The sequence below is a fragment of the Amblyomma maculatum genome, chromosome 8 (assembly GCF_055883805.1).
Source record: "Amblyomma maculatum isolate TAMU_Amacu chromosome 8, ASM5588380v1, whole genome shotgun sequence".
In the NCBI taxonomy this organism is placed as follows: domain Eukaryota; kingdom Metazoa; phylum Arthropoda; class Arachnida; order Ixodida; family Ixodidae; genus Amblyomma; species Amblyomma maculatum.
Window position 1 is genome coordinate 71,781,305 of NC_139351.1, and position 22,074 is coordinate 71,803,378.

Below are 22,074 nucleotides of genomic sequence, written 5' to 3' on the forward strand. Positions count from 1 at the left end.
AATCGAGCCGAAAGTTCTTTTATTCAGAAGGCGAAGGGGTCAGCTCGGCGGCAGCACGTAGCGGGACAAGCCCGGCCGCAACTTTTCGGCTTCCGCCAGGATCACCAAAAAGTCGGACAGGTACGGCACGGCCAACACAGACTGCAGGTACTTCGTGGACAGGGCCCGTCTGCAAAGCGCGCACCGGCGAAGAGGGTGTTAACGAGCAGGAAAATGAAATTAGAGGGGGGAAAGGGGTGAAAGAGGGCGAGCGAGGTCGCGAATGGAAAGTCTCAAGGCCAACCTTGGCCCTGGCGCGTGCTTAGCCTTCGAAAGCGGCGGAAGTTTCTTTCCCGCCAAGAAATGCTGTAGTCCTTGCTTCCGAAAGCATTGCACACATTTACTACGGCACCGACCGCCGTCAATGGCGCGATCAGAGCAAATCGTGGGGTGCAGCGGTACCGGCAGCATGGGCCGATAGGTGCGATGCCACGCGCGTCGTCCGAAACCGCGCGCGCCTAGCATTTTCCGCCGCGGCCGTTCACTCACCGGCCGAAAGGAAAGAGGAGAACGGAGCTGACGCCACAGACGTACTCCTTTTCCTCCTGCATTCATCCCGCAAGTTATTCGGAGTAACGCGGAAAAAATTCCGCTGTCTGCGCCCAGCTAACGAGAAAAAAACTCAGACCACTGTTTTCTGGTGACGCGAGCGGGTACCATTCGTAAGAATCGTTCAACAGGTTCTTGGAAGTACAAGAATTACAGCCCTTTTCGTTGCGTTGCGCACATGCATGCTTCTATATTGATATTGTTACGGGGGTCCTTTGTATTCATCGGCTTGCCGCCCCATAACAATATATGACTACATAGCTGACCTTAATTTGCACCTGATGAACACCTGCAATATGCTGCGCTAGCAGGTGAAGTATTATACTGACTCTAATGAATTAAATGTATATGCCGTTTTGTTCTTAAGCAAGTTTAAACCTTACTGCGAGATTAATGCGGTAATGATAGACTGGTACAGCTGCAAATTATAATGGTATATTTTTTCTTCGCAAAGCAATTGCTTTCAGAGCTGCTCGATCGAGGCATCCACAAATTCCTTGCAAGCCTTGCCTACCTGCTCTATGGCTGCCGCAGCCGTCGCATATATATATAAAGAAAGATATACCCGCATGCTTCGCGTCGCGAATTTCACTTCGTGCTTTACCCGTACTGGCATTTTGACAGGTTACGCTAATTAGCGCGCGCGGAACGGCGATTGCACACCGAGAGAAGCGGGACAGGTACATCGTACGTGTACAGCGGCTTCCGGCGTCTTTCTGCTACAGGAAAGGGGGGGGGGGGGGGGGGGGGGTAAAAAGAAATCTACAGCAAAGGGGAATAAAAATGGCGGCGGCAAAAAAAAAAAAAATACTGCCGAATATGTAACGTAAAATCAGTAAAGTCAGCGGCGCTAAATTTCCTGGGCATGAGGGGCGAGGCTGCGGTAGATTTGGACACATTTATTTCTAATTCGCAAATGGGGACGTTTCTTCCGGGGCCATTTTTTTCAGGGATGTTTTCAGCGGAACCTGTAGCGCATATGCCGATGCCAGGCGTGAATCTTCAGTCGCGCCGCGAAAACGAAACTACAGGCTACGGCAACCGCCATGTACGTCGGCAGCGCTGCACGAAACACAGTCGCGCGACTCGGCTAGGCGTGTTCCTGCCATTCGCGTTTCCCTTGTAACTTGCAGCTGAAAAATGAGCTTCCGAAAAAAAAAAAAAAAAAAAGAGAGAGAGAGAGAAAGGTTGCGCGCCTACCGCAAAAGCAAACGAGCGCGCGTCTAAACACGTCCGCTCCGTGCGCCCACAATTACTGCTGCCTCCTTTCCACCAACAGCTCATGCAGGCACGCAGTGCAAATGATAGTGAGAGCAACAAAGTCTTGCAAATGCCAGCTAGAATTGCATATGCTCTGCATGTGAGAAAGAACAGGCAATTATGTACTTTCCCTTTTAACGCGCGTGCTTCCCGGCTGGTATATACGCTCTCAGAATATATATTAAGTCCACCGTGCATAACGACTATCGTGTGCGTGAGCGCGCGATAAACTAGATGCCATCAGCATTAATGAGGTGCATGAACTGCGCTTTTATACACCAAGTGATTTTTTTATTATTTTTTTTTATAAGCAATTATTTACCAACACGATCGATCCTTGAACCTTTCTTCTTTAGCGCCGAAGCGGCTCAGGCTACGAGAGACGCCGTAGTCGAGGGCTCCGGAAATTTCAACCGCATATGAGGTTCTTCAACGTGCACTGACATCGCACAGCACGCGGACGCCTAGTTTTTTGCCTCCATCGAAAAGCGGCCGCCGCGGCGCCGCGCGTGGGTTCGTTATAATTGCTGCCAATCCCGGGTATATCGAATTATCGTCTATATCGAACAGTTGCAGAATCCCCTTGAAAACCTTGTACAAAAGTATAGCATTACAAAAGGCGTTTAACAAAATCCCGTATCCAACACACTTAAACGGCGCGCCGCGCCCCTGTGAGTGGCGCTTAAAGGCGCTCTTGCGATCGAGGTGCAGCCTTGGGTGCGTACACAGCTGCGTGGGGTGAGAAACGTACGTGGTACGTCGTCCGCCAGCATTCGGTCTGGCGGCGCCACTGCCATGCAACATTGCTCGCACGCGGGAAAGCCAGCGTTTGGCACAACGCCGGCTATGAGGTGAAGCTAACCTGGTGGACTGAAGGCTACCGGCAGCTCTCGCGCTACGACTGCTTCGCTTGGCTTGTTGCCAAACGCTTTGCAAATGCTTATTTTTATTGGGATTAATGAAATATTGTGTTCACCGTGAGCTAGCCTTTTACACTTAGATATCTTATACGAGGCAGCGGCTACAGAGTTGCAAAGCACCAAAGCTTTGCTTGGCCTAAGGACGCCATATTTGTGAAGCTAGGTCTAGCGTAGAGTTGGTGCACCCCATTTTTACTTGTGGGCCACGGCTAAACATTATATACTGCTGTGTTCTGTATGTCGATCTACTTCACTACCTCTTTTGAGTTCGATATATCTGGGATCAATTGTATTGCTACTTCGATATAGCGCAGTACTACTAAAGATAACTATGCCATCAGAGTAGTGACAACCAGTTTCTTCAGCTCTTTCTGCATGATGCAAGCAGAAAACAAAACAAAATGCATTAAATGTGTCAGTTCCCCACGCTTTCTTTGGTTTCAATGAAAGGTTACCTCTTTGGTTAAGGCCATGTTTACTGATTTACAGAACAGCCCATATCTGCTTCATCTATCTATACATGTATGAATAAATGCATGTATTACAAACAGTGATAGCGACACTTGATTTTTGACCCTAACTATGTGCCATGCTGAAATGTCAAGAGCATAATACAAAAAGTATAAGTGGTTTGATCAAAGAAATGGCACATTATGAAGAAATAGAAGACACAAATGAAACCCACAGTGTTAACACAAAGCACGCCCTACAACGAATATTACAGCTAGGAGTGTATCATGCTGCACTGATGTAGCCTTGGAATGAACGTAAACTAAGTTTGCGGAACGTAAGTTTTATTTACCTATACCCTGGGATGTGCTGCACTAGTTCTTCAATGCTGCCAAGCAGTGAGTGTTTTGGAAGCCCAGTAAGGGAAGCCAACAAAAAAGCAGCAGCGAGACAAGGATGGAAAAGTTGGTACCCATCCACGATCTCAACATGGCAAACAATGAGTATGCCACATAATCAGTTTAGAAAAAAAAAGAAAAGAAAAGAAGGAGGAGCTGACATAGGGACTTTAAACGCACATTCTGACTCATAACTGAGGAGTTGATCTGGGGAGTATCTGACCCCTGATTCTGATCAACATATAGGTAGTCGAAAAAAAAAAGATAGGAGACAATGTATCACTGACGAGTTATCAGGTCCCTTTTTTTTTTTTTTTTTTTTTTTTGACATAGCAAGCAATGCCTTGACATGGATTACACTTAAACTTACTAGAAGATACTATCTTTGTTTCAAAGGCTTCCTGCTGTGACTCCGCTTGCGGAAACTGTTTTCTTCAAGCTGTTTTGCATGTTCTTAGGGTCACAAACAGCTGTGGACAAAAAGTACGGCACTCAAGGGCAGGAAAGCAGATGGCGTTTGACAAAGAGAACACCTAGGAAAAATTAGCTTAGAAGAAAAGTTCAAGAGAAGCGAATGAAGAAAGATGCAGGAAGTATTGCATAACTTTAACAATGCTTACTTTGTATGTCTTTGACATGGACAATTCTCAGTAAAGTAAAATTTAAATGCTTCTTTACCTACAAAATTTGTCTTTTTTATGAATACAGAGAGCCGATGGGAATTTGTACTGACAAGCTGCCTAGTTTTGTTCTTTTGTCGTGCCTCTTCACTTGCATGCTCAGCTTCGTTCGCATTGTTGCCCACTGCAATGGCTCAATGACTGTTAAATATGGTTGGGGAACTAAAGGTTGTATGTTCTATCTGACCCAGCTACATCTTAACAAAAGCTAAATACAAAAATGCCTCTGTACCGAAAATATCACGGATGGCAAAGAGCCTTAATATGTGTAGGCATGTGCAAATATGTTCGGTAATTTCAAATATTCGGTTGAATAGTCATGCTTTCGACATTTGATTAGACTGTTATGGCGCTCAACTGTTGAGGTATTTGTCGCAAGTGAATAACGTTCAAGGAACATTTTCAGAACACACGTCCTTCAGGATGGTACAGTGGTGCACAACAATGACCCCAGGCTACTCCAGTTTCAAGAACACTTCCTAGGCATTAGAGGAGTGCGCTGTGCCTGTTTTGACAGGCGGCAGTGTGGCATCATTTTTATTCAGCAGTGACATAATCATCAGAGCAGTGGCAGCATGGAATCAGGAACCAGAAACTTAAAAAGCTGTATCGCAGTTTTGCCAGTTTCACTACATCTGGGTTGTAAATGTTACTTGTCTGACATTCCGGGCTTCCTATACGAAGAGCTGAGAGGGCATAAAGGCTGCAAGTAGAAGAGAAATGAAAAACTTTCATAAATTTTTCGCCTTTTGTCAGGACACCTCTTGATCAGTAGATGAAATGAACCAAACATTCCCGACTGGGGAATAAGTGAAATCACTTGTTCTTAGTATTATTCAACCGTTGCTTAACTAATTATAACTATCTTTGTAACAAGCCTTTTGTTTTCAGAAAGAAAACTGATTCAAAGTACTTTTCTTATTTTTTTGCAGCAGGTGAAAGTTTTTCTGCTCCGATATATTATATGACAGAATACAAATCGTCTTATTTCGTTAACTTGTGATCACCAGGTTAAATGAATGAAATGCGGAATAAAAAATTCAGGCTCCGAAAAAAAAAAAATTTACCAAGGCACGCCGAAATTGTAATAACAATAGTTCACCGGCACTGAGCTTTGTTTACAAACTCTATAGGCGAAAATTGACTATTCATGGTCAATAAGAACACTGGATCGCTTGTGGGGTGCTCATGCACGGTTGATAGAATTTTTAGCCAGACCTAAAAGCCATGAGTGCTTGTTTTAGGCCTCCTCCAAAACATTTAACACGTTTTTGATGTTTTTTTGCTTGATTTCGTTTTTGCGTTGCTTCATCGCTCTCTTCCACGACAGAATGGGCAGCACATAGGCGAGCTGTTTAGGAAATGATTCTAAGCTTGGGACAGGAAAACAATATTCAAAAAGACAGCACAAAATTTCAAACGCAGCTGGACGCGAAAAAGAAAAAAAATTTATACTGAACGCTATTTGTTCGAAAACGCGGGTTTTAAAGGAAGCTTTTGATGCTCAAATAAGAGGATGGAAAAGCACAATGGCTATATATTAACAGATTCCAAAATACAAGCCGAAAGAGACCAGCTCGCCGGAAGCACACGTGCGCAAAGGGTGATGGGGGGCATCAATCAACCGCCGCGAGCTAGACATCAGATACGCGCACGCCAAAGAGCGGATGGCTGCTGCCTAGGCGGAAGCTTGCATCGAAATGAAATAAGATAATCACTAACATATTTACATGAAGCGCAATAAACACTAGAGTCGACGCGAGCAGCCTACATGTTGCGCCATAGGCTCGCATCACACGTCAGAACCAGCGCGGCGGTGTTGGAGCAGTTGGTTGGAGTACGCGATGCTCCCTTGAAATCCGCAGGATGAGTGTGAGCTGAATGCAGCAGCTGCTCTCTGCATGAAGTTAGCTAATCACGTGCGACAGAGCGAGCAGGAAAGGCAGCGCACGAGAGAAAGAGGTGTAGAGGGCTACGCTGCAATTTCGAGCGCCTGAGAATCTTTAACATGCGCCGACATCGCACAGCAGCACACCTCTTCACACAGCAGCAGACGCCTCTTCGTTTCGCCTCCATTGAAACGCAGTCGCCGGCCTGGGTGCTCGTTTCCAACCCATTTCTGATGCGTCAAGCAGGTGCATCAAACCACCGCAGTGGCTCGTACGGTACGACACTTGGATACTGATCCGGAGTATTCGGGTTCAAACTAGACCGCGATGGTCGCGTTTCGATAAAAGCGAAACACAAATGCGTTCGAGTGCAGTGCGATGTCAGTACACGTTAAAGATGCCCCGTATTCAACGGCACCTTTCTCTCTCTTTCACCTTTTCTCTCTTCTGCGTGTCTATCGCAGCATCATGCTCACAGTCCAGTGTCTCCTCACCTGGAGCGTGAAGCGCACTGGATGAGAGCAGCTGCCTTGATGCGCAGGTGCCTCTGGAAGGCCAGCAGCAGCTGCTCGGCTGCAGCTGTGCTGGGCGCTCGTCCCAACTGCTGCACAAACTGGGACACGTGGGACTCTGCTGACGGAGTCCGCGCGGCCTTCAGCCTGCAGTTGTTTGCAGTGGAGCCTACAATCAAACCACCTGCCCGTGGTGCCACTGTTTCCGCTCTTCATTAGCGTACAACCGCAGGTTCACAGGGCAGAGTATTAAATTGCTCAAATGCATGCTTAGCTAGAATGGTGAAGTGGGCTGAAACCAATGTTGACATATATATATGCCCTTATGAACATGCTGGACGGTTCTTTTGTGAACATTAATGCTCAGAGAGTATCAATAAATTCTCAATCTTTTAACATCCTTAGGGATTCCAAAAAGGGAAGCTTTTAATGCAGAAGATTGCTGCCCATATTTTCGGATTTGGCTGGGTGGCTCTGGAGCCTCTACACCCCATCAGAAAGAACAGAGACTCGCCACCAGTTGGGTTTTGAACCCAGGGCGAGGCAGAGAGATGAGCTTCGCTGGCCACTGCATTAAACCACTGCGCCATTTTGGTAGCCAGTTTACTTCATGTGTTAAGCTGCCAGTCGAAAGCCTTGCTGCGCTTCCACCTCTGACATAGTTGAAATAAAGGCGTTAGTTAGACTTCATCTAAGTAAAAACAACCCGTTAAATACTTCACTAAACTTGGCAAGACATGGCACAGCAAAGCTAAACAAGTGTTAAACATTGCTTCCATTCTTAGCAAAGCTACACCAGTGTTTAACATGAAAAAAAAAAGAATGTAATCATGTGTGAAAGTTTTGCACACTTAAATTACTAAAGATATCGAAATAGTTAATGTGCATTTCCTTGTTTTGCAAATGCATAAGACAGCAGTGGCCATGAGACATGACACAGAATTCACCTACATCAGCAAAATAATCTATTATAACATCGTTTTTTGCACAACTTCAATTTCTGCCGGTTCAGCTGCCAAACAATGGCTGTGATGTCACTGATGTGCTGAGGTCACATGAGACATGCAAAAACTGAGGCATAATCGCAGCTTATTCATTTTTTTTATTTTTACCCAATTTAAGCTGTAGATCGTCTCGAAAAAGAGCTCAGTGAAATGTTTGCACGAAGCTATCATTTACACATAGTATATTTTCACTGGCGATAAACAATAACGAGCACAATATAAAGTTCCCATGTGACAGTGATGCAGTTTCAGTTCCTGATGACATTTTTTTGGAAAAAAAAAATAAAAAAATAAAATTATACAGGGATATGGAATCAGACTATATAAATTAAAATAAATGCTTCCTATCTGCACTTCACACTGGCACTTCTTCATTCTTTTGATACCTCCGCCATCCCATATCACTGGGGGATTGACAGCCTGTGTTTGCATCTAATAGGTTTAAGATTAGTTCGAAGTTTAGGGGGGAAGGAAATGATTACTCATTGCTCTCCACCCAAGCGTAGCCATACGGCTACAAAGGACAGCTACAGCTTTTTCAGAAACTTCGTAGTTAAAGAAAAATTTGCCCTGACCCAGGGTTCGAACCTGGGACCATCGCCTTTCCAGGGCAGTCACTCAAGTTACTGATCAATTCACTCTCGCCCTACCATCTGCTAGCCTTGCTGGTGAGCTCAATTGGTAGCGTGACTACCCTGTGACAGTGCACTTTTGAAATTCCAAGCAGTAAAATTAGTATAAACGGCATGAAATTTTGTGTCGAACATAGGATCAATGTTACAAAACAAATCTTGTGTTTGAGAGACTAGAACCCTGAAGAAATCGGTGCAAAATACTCAGCAAAAGGAAGGCTGACATACTTGCGTGTCAGGGGCCCCTGGTAGCCGACATGCAGTGGGCACTGCCAGACGCGCCCCTGTGCCATGTCCACCACGGTGGATGGATGCGGTGACCAGATAAGCTCGCGAGCAGACAGGGGGCTCCCAGTCGAGCCTCGCACCAAGCCCTGAAATGCAGGCCTGTCAGACAAACACTGCACAAGTCCCTGAATCTCGCACCATTATGATCAAAACAGGATCTGCACCAGGAACTCTACTGCACAGTGGGTTGATGGTGCATACAACCGCACTCTTTCTTTGCTAGTAGCAGTTGTGAGTTTGTTTGAGAATTGGAGGGTGTGAAAGAGAGAAGAGGTTTAGTTTGTGAGGTTTAATATCCCAAAACGACTCAAGCTATGAGAGAAGCTAGAGAGAGGAGCTAGGGAAAGAAGGGATGTTCAAAAACTATGTTGCACTGAGCCTTTAGGTTCCTTTTGAAGTGTTTTTTATTTTGGTCCCCAAGCAGACAAAATCCACGTGTCTCAGCACCCGCCTTTCCTTTTCCCACTTTCTTTTGGGAATAATCATAACTTCAACTACTTACAGCAGACTATCACCACAGAGCCAGTTTTTATTATGTGCGTTTCGGTACTTGTTGTGGGTCTATGTTGTGGGGATTCACAATCCCCTTCCTCTGTTATAACGCTCGCGCGTAATTAACACGCATGATTACGCGCGCTGGCAGAGAGGTTGGCGGAGGAGAGGGCATGCTGGCCACCCCCTCGCCGCCTCCCGGGCCTGCGGCGACGCTGCCGCGGGCTTCCCTCTTTCCTGCCGGCGTAACCGGGAGACCTTCTCTCCCGTTCCGTGCCGAGGAGCGCGACTGTAGCAACTCGCTCGGGGGTTTTTCGGCGAATGGGCGCGCACGCGCGCGGTACATGATTTCCGCCGAGGATACCACCGCCGTCACCGAGAATCGCCCATTGACCGTAGGCACTTACCTCAACGGGATGTGAGCGAGAAGCCGTGTCAGGTGAGAAGACTTCCTCTCACCTCCTTGGCGCGCTTCCCTATTAGGTGGTTTTTATTTCACCCCCGTACGCGGCGTTCGCTCGCTACACGGTGGTTGTTCTTGATTGCTATTCCCTTGCCGTGTACTCGAGCACAATAAACTCTGTTCGAGTACGTAACTCGGTGTTTGTCCCCTCTGGCCCGAACCCGCCGCAGTGGCGATTTCTCGCACCGCGGGTTGGAGGTCACAGCTCTGTCTGCTAGGGCTGGCACGTCGGGGCTAGAAGGCGACTGTAGCGTCTAGCCCCCCCCGTGGCGCATTCTCTGCGAGAATGAACCCCCATAATGTGACCCCCATGCTCATTTTTACAAGCACACAAGGCAACAAGGAATGGAAGTCAAGACACACAGGGTTCCTTAGCTTATTTAGGGGTAGCTGCTGGGTTTTTCAGAATAGCAGTAAAGTAGGAACACATGTTCCAACTCAAGTCAAGTCGCAGTGCCACTGGAAGAGAGAGAGGACCAGGTGTGGAGAGCCCACCTGTAGTTGCAGCCCTGGCAGGTAGCTGGGCTCCAGCGAATCGCCCCACAGAGAACAGAACAGTTCCTCGTGGTCCAGGAGTCCCCGCAGTGCATGCAGAGCAGGCTCCACCTGGACACCACACACACGAGTATACCATGAACGTCTTATTCACCCAATTTTCTCTCCTTTAGTGATAATGTTATTCCATGCACTGCATTACGCAAAGTGAAGCACGCAACAGATGACAGAGCCTCACATTGTCTGGAAAATCCCCTTAGGCGAAAGAAAAGAGGAGCTCATGGGTCAAAAGTTCAGTTTTGGAGTGCTACTTCTGAGGATTCCATTCTGCTGAAAAGCCTTTCTGTCTGTGACTATGCCTGTCCCTCTGACCTTGAAAGGAGTACCACAACTATGCAACGACTGGGTTCCAATTCCATGGTGGCACGAACAGATCAGCTTTGTTAACCACTGCATCAGAGGACTATGCTATCCCCACAAACAATCACCCCTTCCTTGTGTTCACAGCGCGAGTGTGTGCCACTGTCTCGCACTGTGAATTGTATGTTGTCATCTTCAGACACTTCCATCCATGCGCAATGGATCCAGAACATGCCACTGTTGTATTGTCCTCTTAAAGTGTGTTAAGCAGTTCCAAAATTTTATAGTATGTTACCAATAAGGCTCCCAATCACCGATTTTGCCAATCTTTGTCTGAAACCCTCGAACGAAACCAAAATGAAATGCAATGTGCTAGAGCACATACTTTGCATCTGGCCAACTTAGCTAAATCAGATGCAATTTTTTTCTCCACATAATCTACATCTTCTCAAGCTCATAATTAACTCATCGGCACCACATATATATATGGAGATGCAAGAACACCTCTTGCAGTAAGCTATCGATAATCCTATTCAGCCTCTGTGTCCAGTGCACACAGGTTTCAAGGTGAAAGCTATGAGCAGAAAAATGCACCGCAATTTGCTACAAAAACGGATACATTTGCTACGAAAACACAGGTGTGACAAAAACACAAGCCAGTTATCAGTAAATAGGCCCAGCAATTTGGTCAATGTAATCCCATTCTTCTTTATTTTTCCTGTAGTTTGCGCTACGCAGTTTTCACAAGCAGGCTACAGCTTCACCCGTTTCATTATTCTCCACAAGCTCCGCTTCCATGCTCACCATACATCTTGTCGTCATAATCAAATATGATAAAAGCACAGGCACGTTTTCACTTACTGCGCTGGTGTGTCCGTAACAAGTACATTGTGGCATGACGCAATAGTGTCGCAAGTTATATTGCAAAACAGTGAGCTGAGGCGACTCTCGATGGCCATCAATGCTTTGGTTGAATAAATAAGCTAGCATTAGTGATCTTATGTTTCTGCCATGTGCTAGCAATCGATTCTATACGAGAATCACAAGTTAAATGATGTGGTAATTGCAAGACGCTGTAGCTAGTGATCGCTGTTCTTCAATGAGCAAAAGTACAATGTGATTTGAGTTGAACAGCAAATACTCTTGGCACACTGTTTGAAATTCTGATTATTTACATGCCCATGATTCCAATTACTGTCAGGAGATTCCAGAACAAATTTTTTTCTCTCTTTCAGAAATCTGCTGTACCATTTGAATAAAGGTTGTTGAAAGAGCGCATTTCTGTCCTCTAGGTCTATATAGTGCATTCTGGCTGGTCCGATCTCGCCCCTTTGGTCCTTTTAACGTCATGCGCATTGTGCACACGAACACATTTACTTGGACGTTCAAGCAACTGGATTACAGAAGAATATAAGGGAAGAATAAGAAAAAAAAGCTTATAAATACAGGCTGAAGTAGCCACCGGCAGAGTCTTCTTGAGTGGGCAAAGTTCTTCTTCCTCAGTTCTCAGTCACTTCCCCTTCTAGATATCATATTTCAAGCGGCCCACATGTGCATGCGAGTTTGCTTATCTGATTGAATTCTAGTTCATACTGTCGGCATCTAAAACGCACCTGGGCAACGCTGTCACCGATGACGATGGAGCAGCGGCGTGTCTGTAGGTGCGATTGCAGGGCCCTGCGGATCAGTTCCTCTGGAAGGCGATCACTCCGGCTCAGTGCGTTCACAGATGCCTGCAATTACCACTGCATTACTCAAATTGAACTCAAATTGAACTCAAAGTCACACAGTCCTCACTTCACCCACTGCATTCTTAGCCACATAAAGATATTGAATTTTGAAGTGAAAAGTAGCTCATAAGCGCCACCACCAATGTCAGCCTTTTAGATGCGCACAGTATTCAAACCTTGCCAGGAACCGATACGTATTTATGAAGGTGATCAATGCTATGATGCATCACGCAGCAGAGTAGGCGACGAAGCATGGGAGAGGCACACAATACACACATACACATAAACAAGGACAATGCTGCTCCTTGCAATGCAGCATTGTCCTTGTTTATGTGTATGTGTGTATTGTGTGCCTCTTCTGTGTTTCGTCACCTACTCTGCTGCGTGGTGCATCATGTTGTCTGACCAACTAGCTCGACTTTCAACGGTGGTATGATCAATGCTATAATACCAAAGGCAAAGGTGACATTGCACAAATGACAGCGTTAACTGCATCACTTGTGAGCATTGCCTTACAGGAAGCAAAAGGTAAATAAATGAATAGCAGTTAAAATATGGCCACCTTATCAACCTCACAGCTGATGTAACAAAACACGAAAATGTGGAGTCTTACGCCTGCTAAGTCGATAACAGGCCAAACAAGTTGTCATGCAAAAATAAAAAGATATTTAGCCCGTGACAAGTGTCAATTAACTCACTCTACCAACGTTACAACCTAATAAATATGTATGTCTGTAAGCTTTCCAAAGCTGCAATATTATTTAGAGACCAATATCATTGTGAGCTGGCTGTACCCATCAGCTAGAAAAGTTGGCCATGCAAGTATTAGCTGTTAACAAGTAGAAGACATGCTTGCTTTCGGCATACTGTCTGTCATACACACTATCCAATTGAAAGTACATTCAGATTTCTGTTCACCATCAGAGAGAGAGAGGGAGAAAAATTTTACAAAAAGAAATTTAAAACCTGTAATTTACAAAGTGGCAGTGTACCTACTAACGATGCTAAACTATCGGTAAATTGGCCATCTATAGTGTGAAAAAAAAAGAACTATCAATAGTACTATTATTGACAGACTATTGATAATTACGCAGTTGTAGGCCAGCCAAAACATTTGTGATACTTGACCAGTTTCATGGTTTAATCAGGCATAATGTCTAAAAGTGACTTAGGCTAAGAGGAATGCCCGCCGTATTGGAATGCAGTAAGTGCATGAGGATGGTTATATAGAGCCTATAAAAATATTGATAGCACTATTGATGGTACTATCGATAGTATCGACAGTACCATTGTTAGTATTGCATCACTACAGCTAGGCATCAGATGGCCAACTTCAGCTGTTTTCATCATTGGCAATGTGGGAAAGGGAGTTCGTACAGCATGCAACAAAGCTCTCTCTCACCCTTCGGTCGAGGGTCCTGGTGGACAGGAGGGATGAGGCCAGCTGAAAGTAGCGGTGCAGCAGTGTTGTTGCACTGCTCATGTTCCTCATGAGCTCACGCTGGAAGAGACAGCAGCAGGTTTGCAGCATTAGGACATGGCAGGTGCGTGAAGTGAACACCAATAAATCAATCAATCGATCAATCAACTTTATTCAGCATTTTTTTTTCTCCTGTCGACAGAAAAAGCAAATGCTAGGGTAGGAACAAAAAGCTACTAACACAGTAGCTTGACGAGGTTCCTACCCCTAATATACATTCACTGCCAGCAGAAAACACATCACAGTAGGGGTAGCTGCTTTATCTGTTGGGCAACCCACACTGACTAAACCGGTGGCCCTTGCATATGAAGTAACACTATGCAAGATGATGGCTACAGAAGACATACACCATGGTTCCAGGGACAGCACATGTGGGACCAAGACTATAGTGAGTGCATGTACGGAAGCTATTTTGCCATATTTCGATAAACCTCTTGAAAAAGGAGTTCCATATGGCTGAAAATGTCTTGCACATAGCTAACACTGCTATGAACACTTACATGCCTCAAGGGCAGTTTAAATGAGCTGAACAGAAAGGCACAAATGGGCCAAATTTACAAACTGTGACTGCCCATCCAGAAAACATGCAGATGCACCCAAACAGTACTAGCCATGGTTTATTGCTTAGGTAAACAAAGTATAGCACTAATTCATGAATGAAAACAAAGGAAGAGAGAAAGATTCCCCATCAAACATGAAATATCCTGCAGACATCTTGAAACATATAGAGAAAAAAGAGAAAGCCTGAGCTTGTCGAGATATCTCCAAGGTGTGTTTTCACGACACCTTACAGATGTATAAGTGGAGAAAGACAGAAGACTATTTCTCAAGATTTCTAGCAACTAGGCTGAAGCAAACGTTTACATAAAATTGATTACTAGATGTTGAAAAGTACTCCTGTATCACCTATGTTTTGTTGTTTTTCCACTGTGTCCCTCTACTTTTGCAGAACATACTTACATTATTATCAGAAACAAGAATGAACATGATGGAATCATTTCACAACAACCCCTAGCAAAATTAAGTATTGCATAGTTATTATAGGCCAGAACAGTGGAAAGACCCTGCTTGGTGTTGCCTGTTGTGTGCACCAAGTGTTCCAACACATCGACTGTAATACCTAGTATGTGGTCTTCCTTTCAAAGACAACAGGAACAGCACATTCATTACAACTGTACAAATTACTTAGCTTGTGGCACCAAGATCCATACATATACTTGCTCGCTCGAAGATTTGCTTATATGCAGGCATCATTACAAGGTACATATATTGAAACAAATACAAGAGGTTCTTATGATCTTTACTGAGATATTTTCAAGATATCTATAGAGGTCTTGTACTGTCAGCAAGATTTCTCAGTTATATTGCACTTGAGATACCTAGTTTTGCATTCCCAATAAACTCACCTGCCCACTCATTCATGCTGGCATTGTGCACAGTGTGTTCTAGTTTCTCAATCTGCTGGCACCGTTCATAGTCCCAGCTTTTCTTTTTCGCAGGAGTGACCTAGACCAGTACTTCTTGCTAAAAACGATTCTCATGGTTTTGCGAGTAATACAAAGACATCATTCCTATTCCAACGCTACCAGATAAGGGCAAAACTGCACTAGACAAGCACCAGCACAGCCAAGTGATGTTTTGCTGGCCTGCTGAAAAAATGCCAAAGTCTACAAAGTCACCAGACGCTTGTCATTCCTCAACCAATCATGGGCAAATGCCGCTACACAAGACAGAAAGCATTAGTGCTGAGCAGCTTTCATGGAGAAGGCATATTGAGCAGATGTGTACAGTGATAGCATTCTACTTAAAGCAAACTTGCACCATTTGTCTGGCATTCTTTTTAACTTACAGAAAAAGTATCCAATAATGCAAACACGGGGGCCAGTTGGTTGATCATTCTGTGGAATACTGCGCTACTTGATATACAGAGACAAATGGAAGACGACACACGAATGAAGCGCAAACTTACAGCTATTTATTTTTATCGACAAAACACGTACATATATACAAAAGGCATTCTTGTCAAATCACAGACACATCATTCATGCATGTGATCACGCACGTTATCATTTCGACCACAACTCCGCATCTGCACAGCTATCATATCTAGCTCCTCTTTTGTGAGAGCCACAGAAGATGTACTAACGCACGTATCTTTTTCTGCTGACTCGATTAAGAAGGCTTCTACTATTTCTCTTTCAATTCTTTCCTTTTGTTTACCTACAATTTCAGTCCTATGGAATAATGGTTTGCAGCCATTTTCGCATCGCAAGCAATGTTGCGCAAGATTTCCAGGGTGGCTTATTTTCCCACAGTCATTATGATGTTCCAGGAGCCTCTTATTAACACACCTTCCCGTTCGTCCGATGTATTGTTTTGTATATATGTACGTGTTTTGTCGATAAAAATAAATAGTTGTAAGTTTGCGCTTCATTCGTGTGTCGTCTTCCATTTGTCTCTGTATATCAAGTAGCGCAGTATTCCACAGAAAAAGTATGAATGTCTTTCTCAGAAAAAGAATTTGATTGCTACCTAAGGCTACGAATTATGTACATACATGCTAAGAATTCAATTGTCCAGTTTTTACTACTCTCTTTCCACTTGGGTGAGTACCGTGTGCACAGCAATACAGAAGGTGAACCCACCCCTGGTGTGCGGCAGACGAGGGCGACGCGTGCCAGGACCAGGTCTGTGAGGGGCAGCAGCAGCCATAGGTCGGCCAGCGCCTGCAGTGGGAACAAGGCAGCCAGGCACACGGGGGCAGCCGATAGGACAAAGGTGACTGCGTGCAGCGCCGCTCGCTTGTCCGGCAGCAGGAGCAGGCACGACCGGGTGCCCCGCCTCTCCAGGCCTCCGTGCAGCAGCTGCAGCACGCTGGCCGAGTGCGCGTCATACTCCTCCTCGCGCCGTGATGCCTGCGCAATCCAATGCATTCTTGACCCAGACCTTGTACATCCATGGACCTTTATCACTTTTTATTTGCCTGTATTGTTTGAATGTGTGTAAGATTTGTGAAACACACAGCTGCCAGTGCAAAGATCACCAGGTCATACGACCAGCACAAACCAGAAAATACACGAGAAGCTTGTCTCGATGAACATACGCGTATCTACACAGATGACTTTTATAAGCAGGGATTACTGCTACCTACAATGAAGTTCCTCTCTCTCCATGAATGCCAGGGCATGTTCCACCACCACGGACCCATTAAAGGTATCATTAGTTTGTGCCTGGTCAGTAAAGCCATCATCCCAGCTCGCTGCCTACCACAGTGGAATCTTGCTGCTGGTTTGTATCCATGGTTTGTATTCAGGACAGCATAAACCTAACTGGCTTGTATTCTGGTGTAATATGGAACCACCTTTCACTGTTATAAAGAGCAAAGTACAACATCTTTACTTTAGATGCATGCAGACATACAGAGACAGTCTCACAGAGGCAGATACGCATCAGAGACAATGCTACTAATTACAGCTTACACAAGATGTGCTTAGGCTAATTCAACAAATGCACAGTACAAACTCAGTGATACAAACTCAGCTGATATGAAATTTGAAATGATATGACTTTGTGAAATTCCCCGCCCAGAGGACACTGTGTTCAATGTGCAGCATTTCACATGTTCTGAAAATTTTCTCATGCCACTATTGATGATAAAAACATGCAAACCACAATTGCAACCTCAACCATTAGCACTGCTTGCACAACATTGACTTTGTGATCATCACTTGCGCTGTGTGCACAGGAAGCAGTTTTCGGTGGCGTGCGGCAAGCACATTGCAAACATCACGCTGTATGCACCGTGCACAGTTTGCAGTACCACACGGCCCACAAATCACCGGCGCCGCTATCGCTAGTTGCACTACACTCACAGCAAGTATGAGCTGTAGCCGCGTGGCTGCAAATAAATCCCTCAGCTGCAAACAGATCTGCGTGAATGCGTTTTCCATGCTTTAGCGTAAGAAATCGTATTTTCTGATGATACAAAATTCTGGATGGCACAAATGTTTTCTCGAGCCAGTGCGATTCGTGTCACCGATATTCTGCTGTAGTTGTAACTTTGAAGACTTTTTATCAGCCACATCTACACAACAATAAAAGGAGCACAAAGAGTGGATGTCCTTAGCCTGCCCCGCTTAGCCAAGTAAGTTTGGCTACAGTGAATAGGTTTAGCTTGTATTGTATGGTGTAACGTCCCAAACCAACACTGGCTGCTGTGAGGGACATGTAGTAGAGGGCTCTAGAAATCTAAACCATCTGGAGTTTGTGCAGCACAGCCAAGTGAAAAATGCTAATTTATAACACTGGTGCATCCACACAGGCCAAAGAAGCAGCATTAAAAATAAGCTCATTGTGGAGAGCCAAGCAACATCACTTTCGCTCGGGCAAGACAGTTTAAGCTCCATTGCAGGTTGGATCAGCTTAGTCGCCCTAAGCACAAAGCAGTTTCATAATAAGCATACACAATGGCATCTATAATATGAAGAGCACTGTACAAACAAAAGTGCATTGCAAAGAGTCCCCCGACCTGCTGTGGCGCTTCTCCTCTTGCCAGAAAGCCCTCGGGGTTCTCGAGAAACTGGTGGCACTTGAGAAAGTGCGGACCGCACTCCGTTGACTCTGGCCCACCACCAGGGCACTGCATGCGCCAGCGGAACACCAGCTGTGGGCCCATCACATGGTCCCATGACGACAGGTATACACCCAGCACACCGCATTCGGAGGACATGCGCCCGCACACACCGCTCGCCGCCGAGGCTGCTGATGCACCATCCCCTGCCGCTGCTGCTGAAATGAGACATACAAGGACACAGGTGATCCAGGAAACATTACACTCTTTCACAGAAAATTTCAACACCATTTTAACTTACAACTGATTTGTTCCTGCTCTAATTTCATACTGAAACCATATTTGGTTTGTGCATTAAAAATGAAAAACCTCTGTCGCCCTCAACATCGGCCTCATAAAGGGCAAGCTCATCCAGCTCTGTGGGCTGGTGCTGTGACCTGCCGGAACAGGGCTATGCCCAGAAGAACAAATAGCAGATTTGTCCACCCCATCTTCCTGGCACGTTATGGCAAACCAAGTCTACCCGACTAGCTTAACCTCTCCTTGAGTTGAACCCACTCTTACCATTGGGACAGGCACGTCATTGCAGCTCACATCCATGAGTGCAGACATACAATACTAAAAAGAATAAAGTAAAAAAACATTCTGGAGCTCTATCAGAAGAACTTTTTGCTGGGCTAGTTGTTGCAACATTTCAAAAATGGATGAAGCATTAACAAGACATTCACAAGAATGGGGACGCGGACAAGCACTCAGTGACAACTGATCCTTTATTGAAGGGAAACACACAATATATAGGCACACTATGGCGGCGCTAATTAGAGGCAGCAAACGTCACAAGGTGAAAAAACCATAAAATCGATAAAAGAAAACAGGCATAAAACTGATAAAAAAACAGTTATGATCTGATGAATAGGCTAAAAAAGACGGTTTGGAAAATAAACTAATCTATGGCACGTGGTGTATAGGGCCAGATGAACATGAAGAGAATCACAAAAAATTGATAAAAAAACTGACAATCACAAAAAAAACTTATCACACAAACGACTAAAAAGAAAAATACTTCAAGCACCTTAGCAAAAAAGAATTAGTGGCTTTCAACTCATCAGGCATGCGCATCTTTTTGCGGTTCATGCACAAAATTCTATAGCGCCCTTAAAGAACTCACTCTGATATAGCACTTTGGAGGGTTCGCTAACGCAATCTAAACCTTTCCTTTTTATGAAGAAGGCTTCTTTTAACTCACGAGCTACATTATCTGGACTTCTATCAAGTACAGTAGTTTCTTTTAGGCGAGGCATGCATTTACACTTCTTGCAATGAATCGGCAGATTGGATCCAGTGCCTTTCTCAAGTGATCGTTCGTGCTCAAATATCTTCCAGGCTGGCCGACGTATACTTTACAGCATGTGAGCAGGATCTGATATACAATGCCTTCCTTACACTTGGCATACAGTTGGGCATGGCATGTTCCATGTTTCGTTTCCTGGTTTCTGGTTATTAATCCTGGGGCACAAGGAAGCCAGCTTGCAAGGGGCAGAAAATACTAAGGGAACTTTGAATTTATTTGCGAACGTCTTCAAGTTGTGCGCCATGCGATGACAATAGGGCACAACTACAGGTTTAACCCTCCCAGAATCCTCTTGAGTGCCTCTACCTCTTGTACCTTTTATTTTTTGAATAAAGGACTTAACTACTGCAGGTATAATGGTCTGTGGGAAGGCTGCCTTATGTAGCCTTTCAATTTGAAGTTCTAAGCCAATTTGCATGCAATGTTCACACGATTTCTTTGAAGAGGATTCCAGCACTGATGTGGCTATGGCTCTTTTCACTGTCTTGGAGTGGGTCGACTCGTAAGATAAAAGCGCTTTTTGTGCTCGGGGCTGGTACAGTACATCCAGCAAACTCCTCCTTGTGCAAAGGAGAGTTCTAGATGCAAAAACTGCAGCTTATTGCTTTCTGGTAGTTGAAAAGTGTACTCCAAGCCATGGCTACACTCTCTAAAAACATCTAGAATTTCATTTATAGTGCCTTGGTAAGTCTATGGGTCCTGTCGGTTTAACAATATTAGAAAATCATCTGCATACCTGAACACCTTTAGAATCTTCCCTCTGTCAAAATTACTGTCAAGGTCAGTGTCAATGGCTGAGAGAAAAATGTTACTTAGAACAGGAGCAACACAAGAACCTATGCAAATGCTCTTTTTCTGTATGTAAACCTGATCCTCAAATTGAACCATTGTGGCGCTAAGATAGAATTACAACAAGGTAAAGAACCTACCTATTGACATGCCAGAACATCTTTCTTTTCAATACAAGACTTAACCACTAGAAACAGCCCTTTGTGTGGAGTAGAATAAAAAAGATCTTTAACATCTACTGAGAAAAAACTGCCTACAATTCCACAGGACTGTAAGAGACCTATTACATCAGTGGAGTTTTTTGTAGCAAATGGATCCTCTACTTTAAGTGAGTTCAGATGTTTCAAGAGAAATTGGCTTATATGTCGTTGCTAAGACTCACGCTCACTAATAATGCAACGAAACGGAACTTCTTTGTGAGTCATGGCTGTGAAAAATATGCTTAGTGTTCTTTTTTTTTTTCACTTGCTGCAGGCTTGTTGCAGGCTTTTCCTAAGAACTAACTGACTATGTTCATCTAACATATAGTTTGCTGGATGTACAGCACTTGCCCAGTACTGTAGCCCTCTCTGTCTCAATACCTGAACTACAAAGACACAAAAATATTTTAGGGCTTTTTTCTGCGGCATTATATGATTATACAGATGTCGATTACAAGCATATGCCATCAACCTGTTGACAAATGCTGTGCCAGCAAAACTGATTTCAAGGTGCATTAGGCTGAGAGCTGGTTCCCAAGCTGCAGGCAAATCAAATGGACCAACATCCCACATTTGTGGAAAGCCCGAAGAAAATTTTGGCAGACTTTCATTGATATTTTGATCCTTGGTCACACATATTCCACGACTCGGTCAGAATCTGAATATGCTCTGCACCAATGAATCTCATCAGCATAGATACCACAACCTGGTCCCATATAGTTCTGTAATTATAGTCGGGTTGCGCTCTTTCACAAATTCACTGGCTACAGGCAATCGAAGCAAGGTGACATCTCTCAACGAACATAAAAGACAAAGACCATTTAGAAATGGTTTACCCGAGCCCCCAAACAAGATGTACCGCGGTCTGCCGGTGAAAGCTGTAATTGCAAGTACAGATCTGACATGTGAACAATCACTACACCTACATATGCGCACTGCTACAGTGAAAGTCAGCCAGATACTGGAAACTTGCTCGAAGGAGCAAACCACAGCATACTAGCGCGCGCGGCTCTGCACGCTGTTGGTTATCTATAAGGTGCATGCTCTTGCTCTATGATATAAAACTCTAACCAAATACAAAGAATTCACTCGTACATTTCTCGCGCGCGTTGACTAGTCGATCAATCCAAGTTTCGGTTTCGCCGCAATGACAATGTTTCGACCTCAAACCTCTTGCGCATTTAGAACGCATCGTGCACGCTTTTAGATCTGTTCTTTATCAATTATACATCTGATAGCATCACTGCCCGTCCAGACGCGCATCAGCACGCCTCATCATCACAACGCTTGCCGATCGAACTCTTGCTCAAGCAAGGTTCAGACATGGCCTCTTGGGCGCACTGATTGTTACCTTTCGCTTCGGCGTAAGACATAGCAGAGTCAGTCAGTAGCAGCCGGCCCACAGCGCTTCTTCAAACGGGTGCGAAACCAGCACATGACCAGCCTCTCGTAAAACAGCTGATCGCTGAATGACGCTCTCCATGACAATGATGCGCCACTCACATGCCGCAAATCTCGCCCCA

At 44.8% G+C, this 22,074-nt stretch overlaps 1 protein-coding gene across 7 annotated transcripts; it reads right to left on the minus strand.

Moving 5' to 3' along the window:
- Positions 1-29: 29 nt before the first annotated feature.
- Positions 30-22,059, minus strand: LOC146181479 (uncharacterized). Of its 7 annotated transcripts, XM_084576536.1 has the most exons (10): positions 21,903-22,055; positions 18,170-18,429; positions 16,287-16,556; positions 13,564-13,662; positions 12,045-12,164; positions 10,072-10,182; positions 8,562-8,707; positions 6,680-6,844; positions 4,950-4,999; positions 3,988-4,086 (listed from the first exon to the last, which is right to left on the minus strand). In XM_084576536.1, the coding sequence occupies exons 1-10, from the start codon at positions 21,922-21,924 to the stop codon at positions 4,007-4,009; spliced, it is 1,323 nt and encodes a 440-aa protein (XP_084432662.1). In that variant the 5' UTR covers positions 21,925-22,055; the 3' UTR covers positions 3,988-4,006. The 7 variants fall into 7 exon arrangements, with proteins under 7 accessions (XP_084432664.1, XP_084432661.1, XP_084432662.1 ...); XM_084576535.1 differs by lacking the exons at positions 3,988-4,086; positions 4,950-4,999 and adding an exon at positions 33-169; XM_084576539.1 differs by lacking the exon at positions 6,680-6,844.
- Between the last annotated feature and the right edge of the window lie 15 nt (positions 22,060-22,074).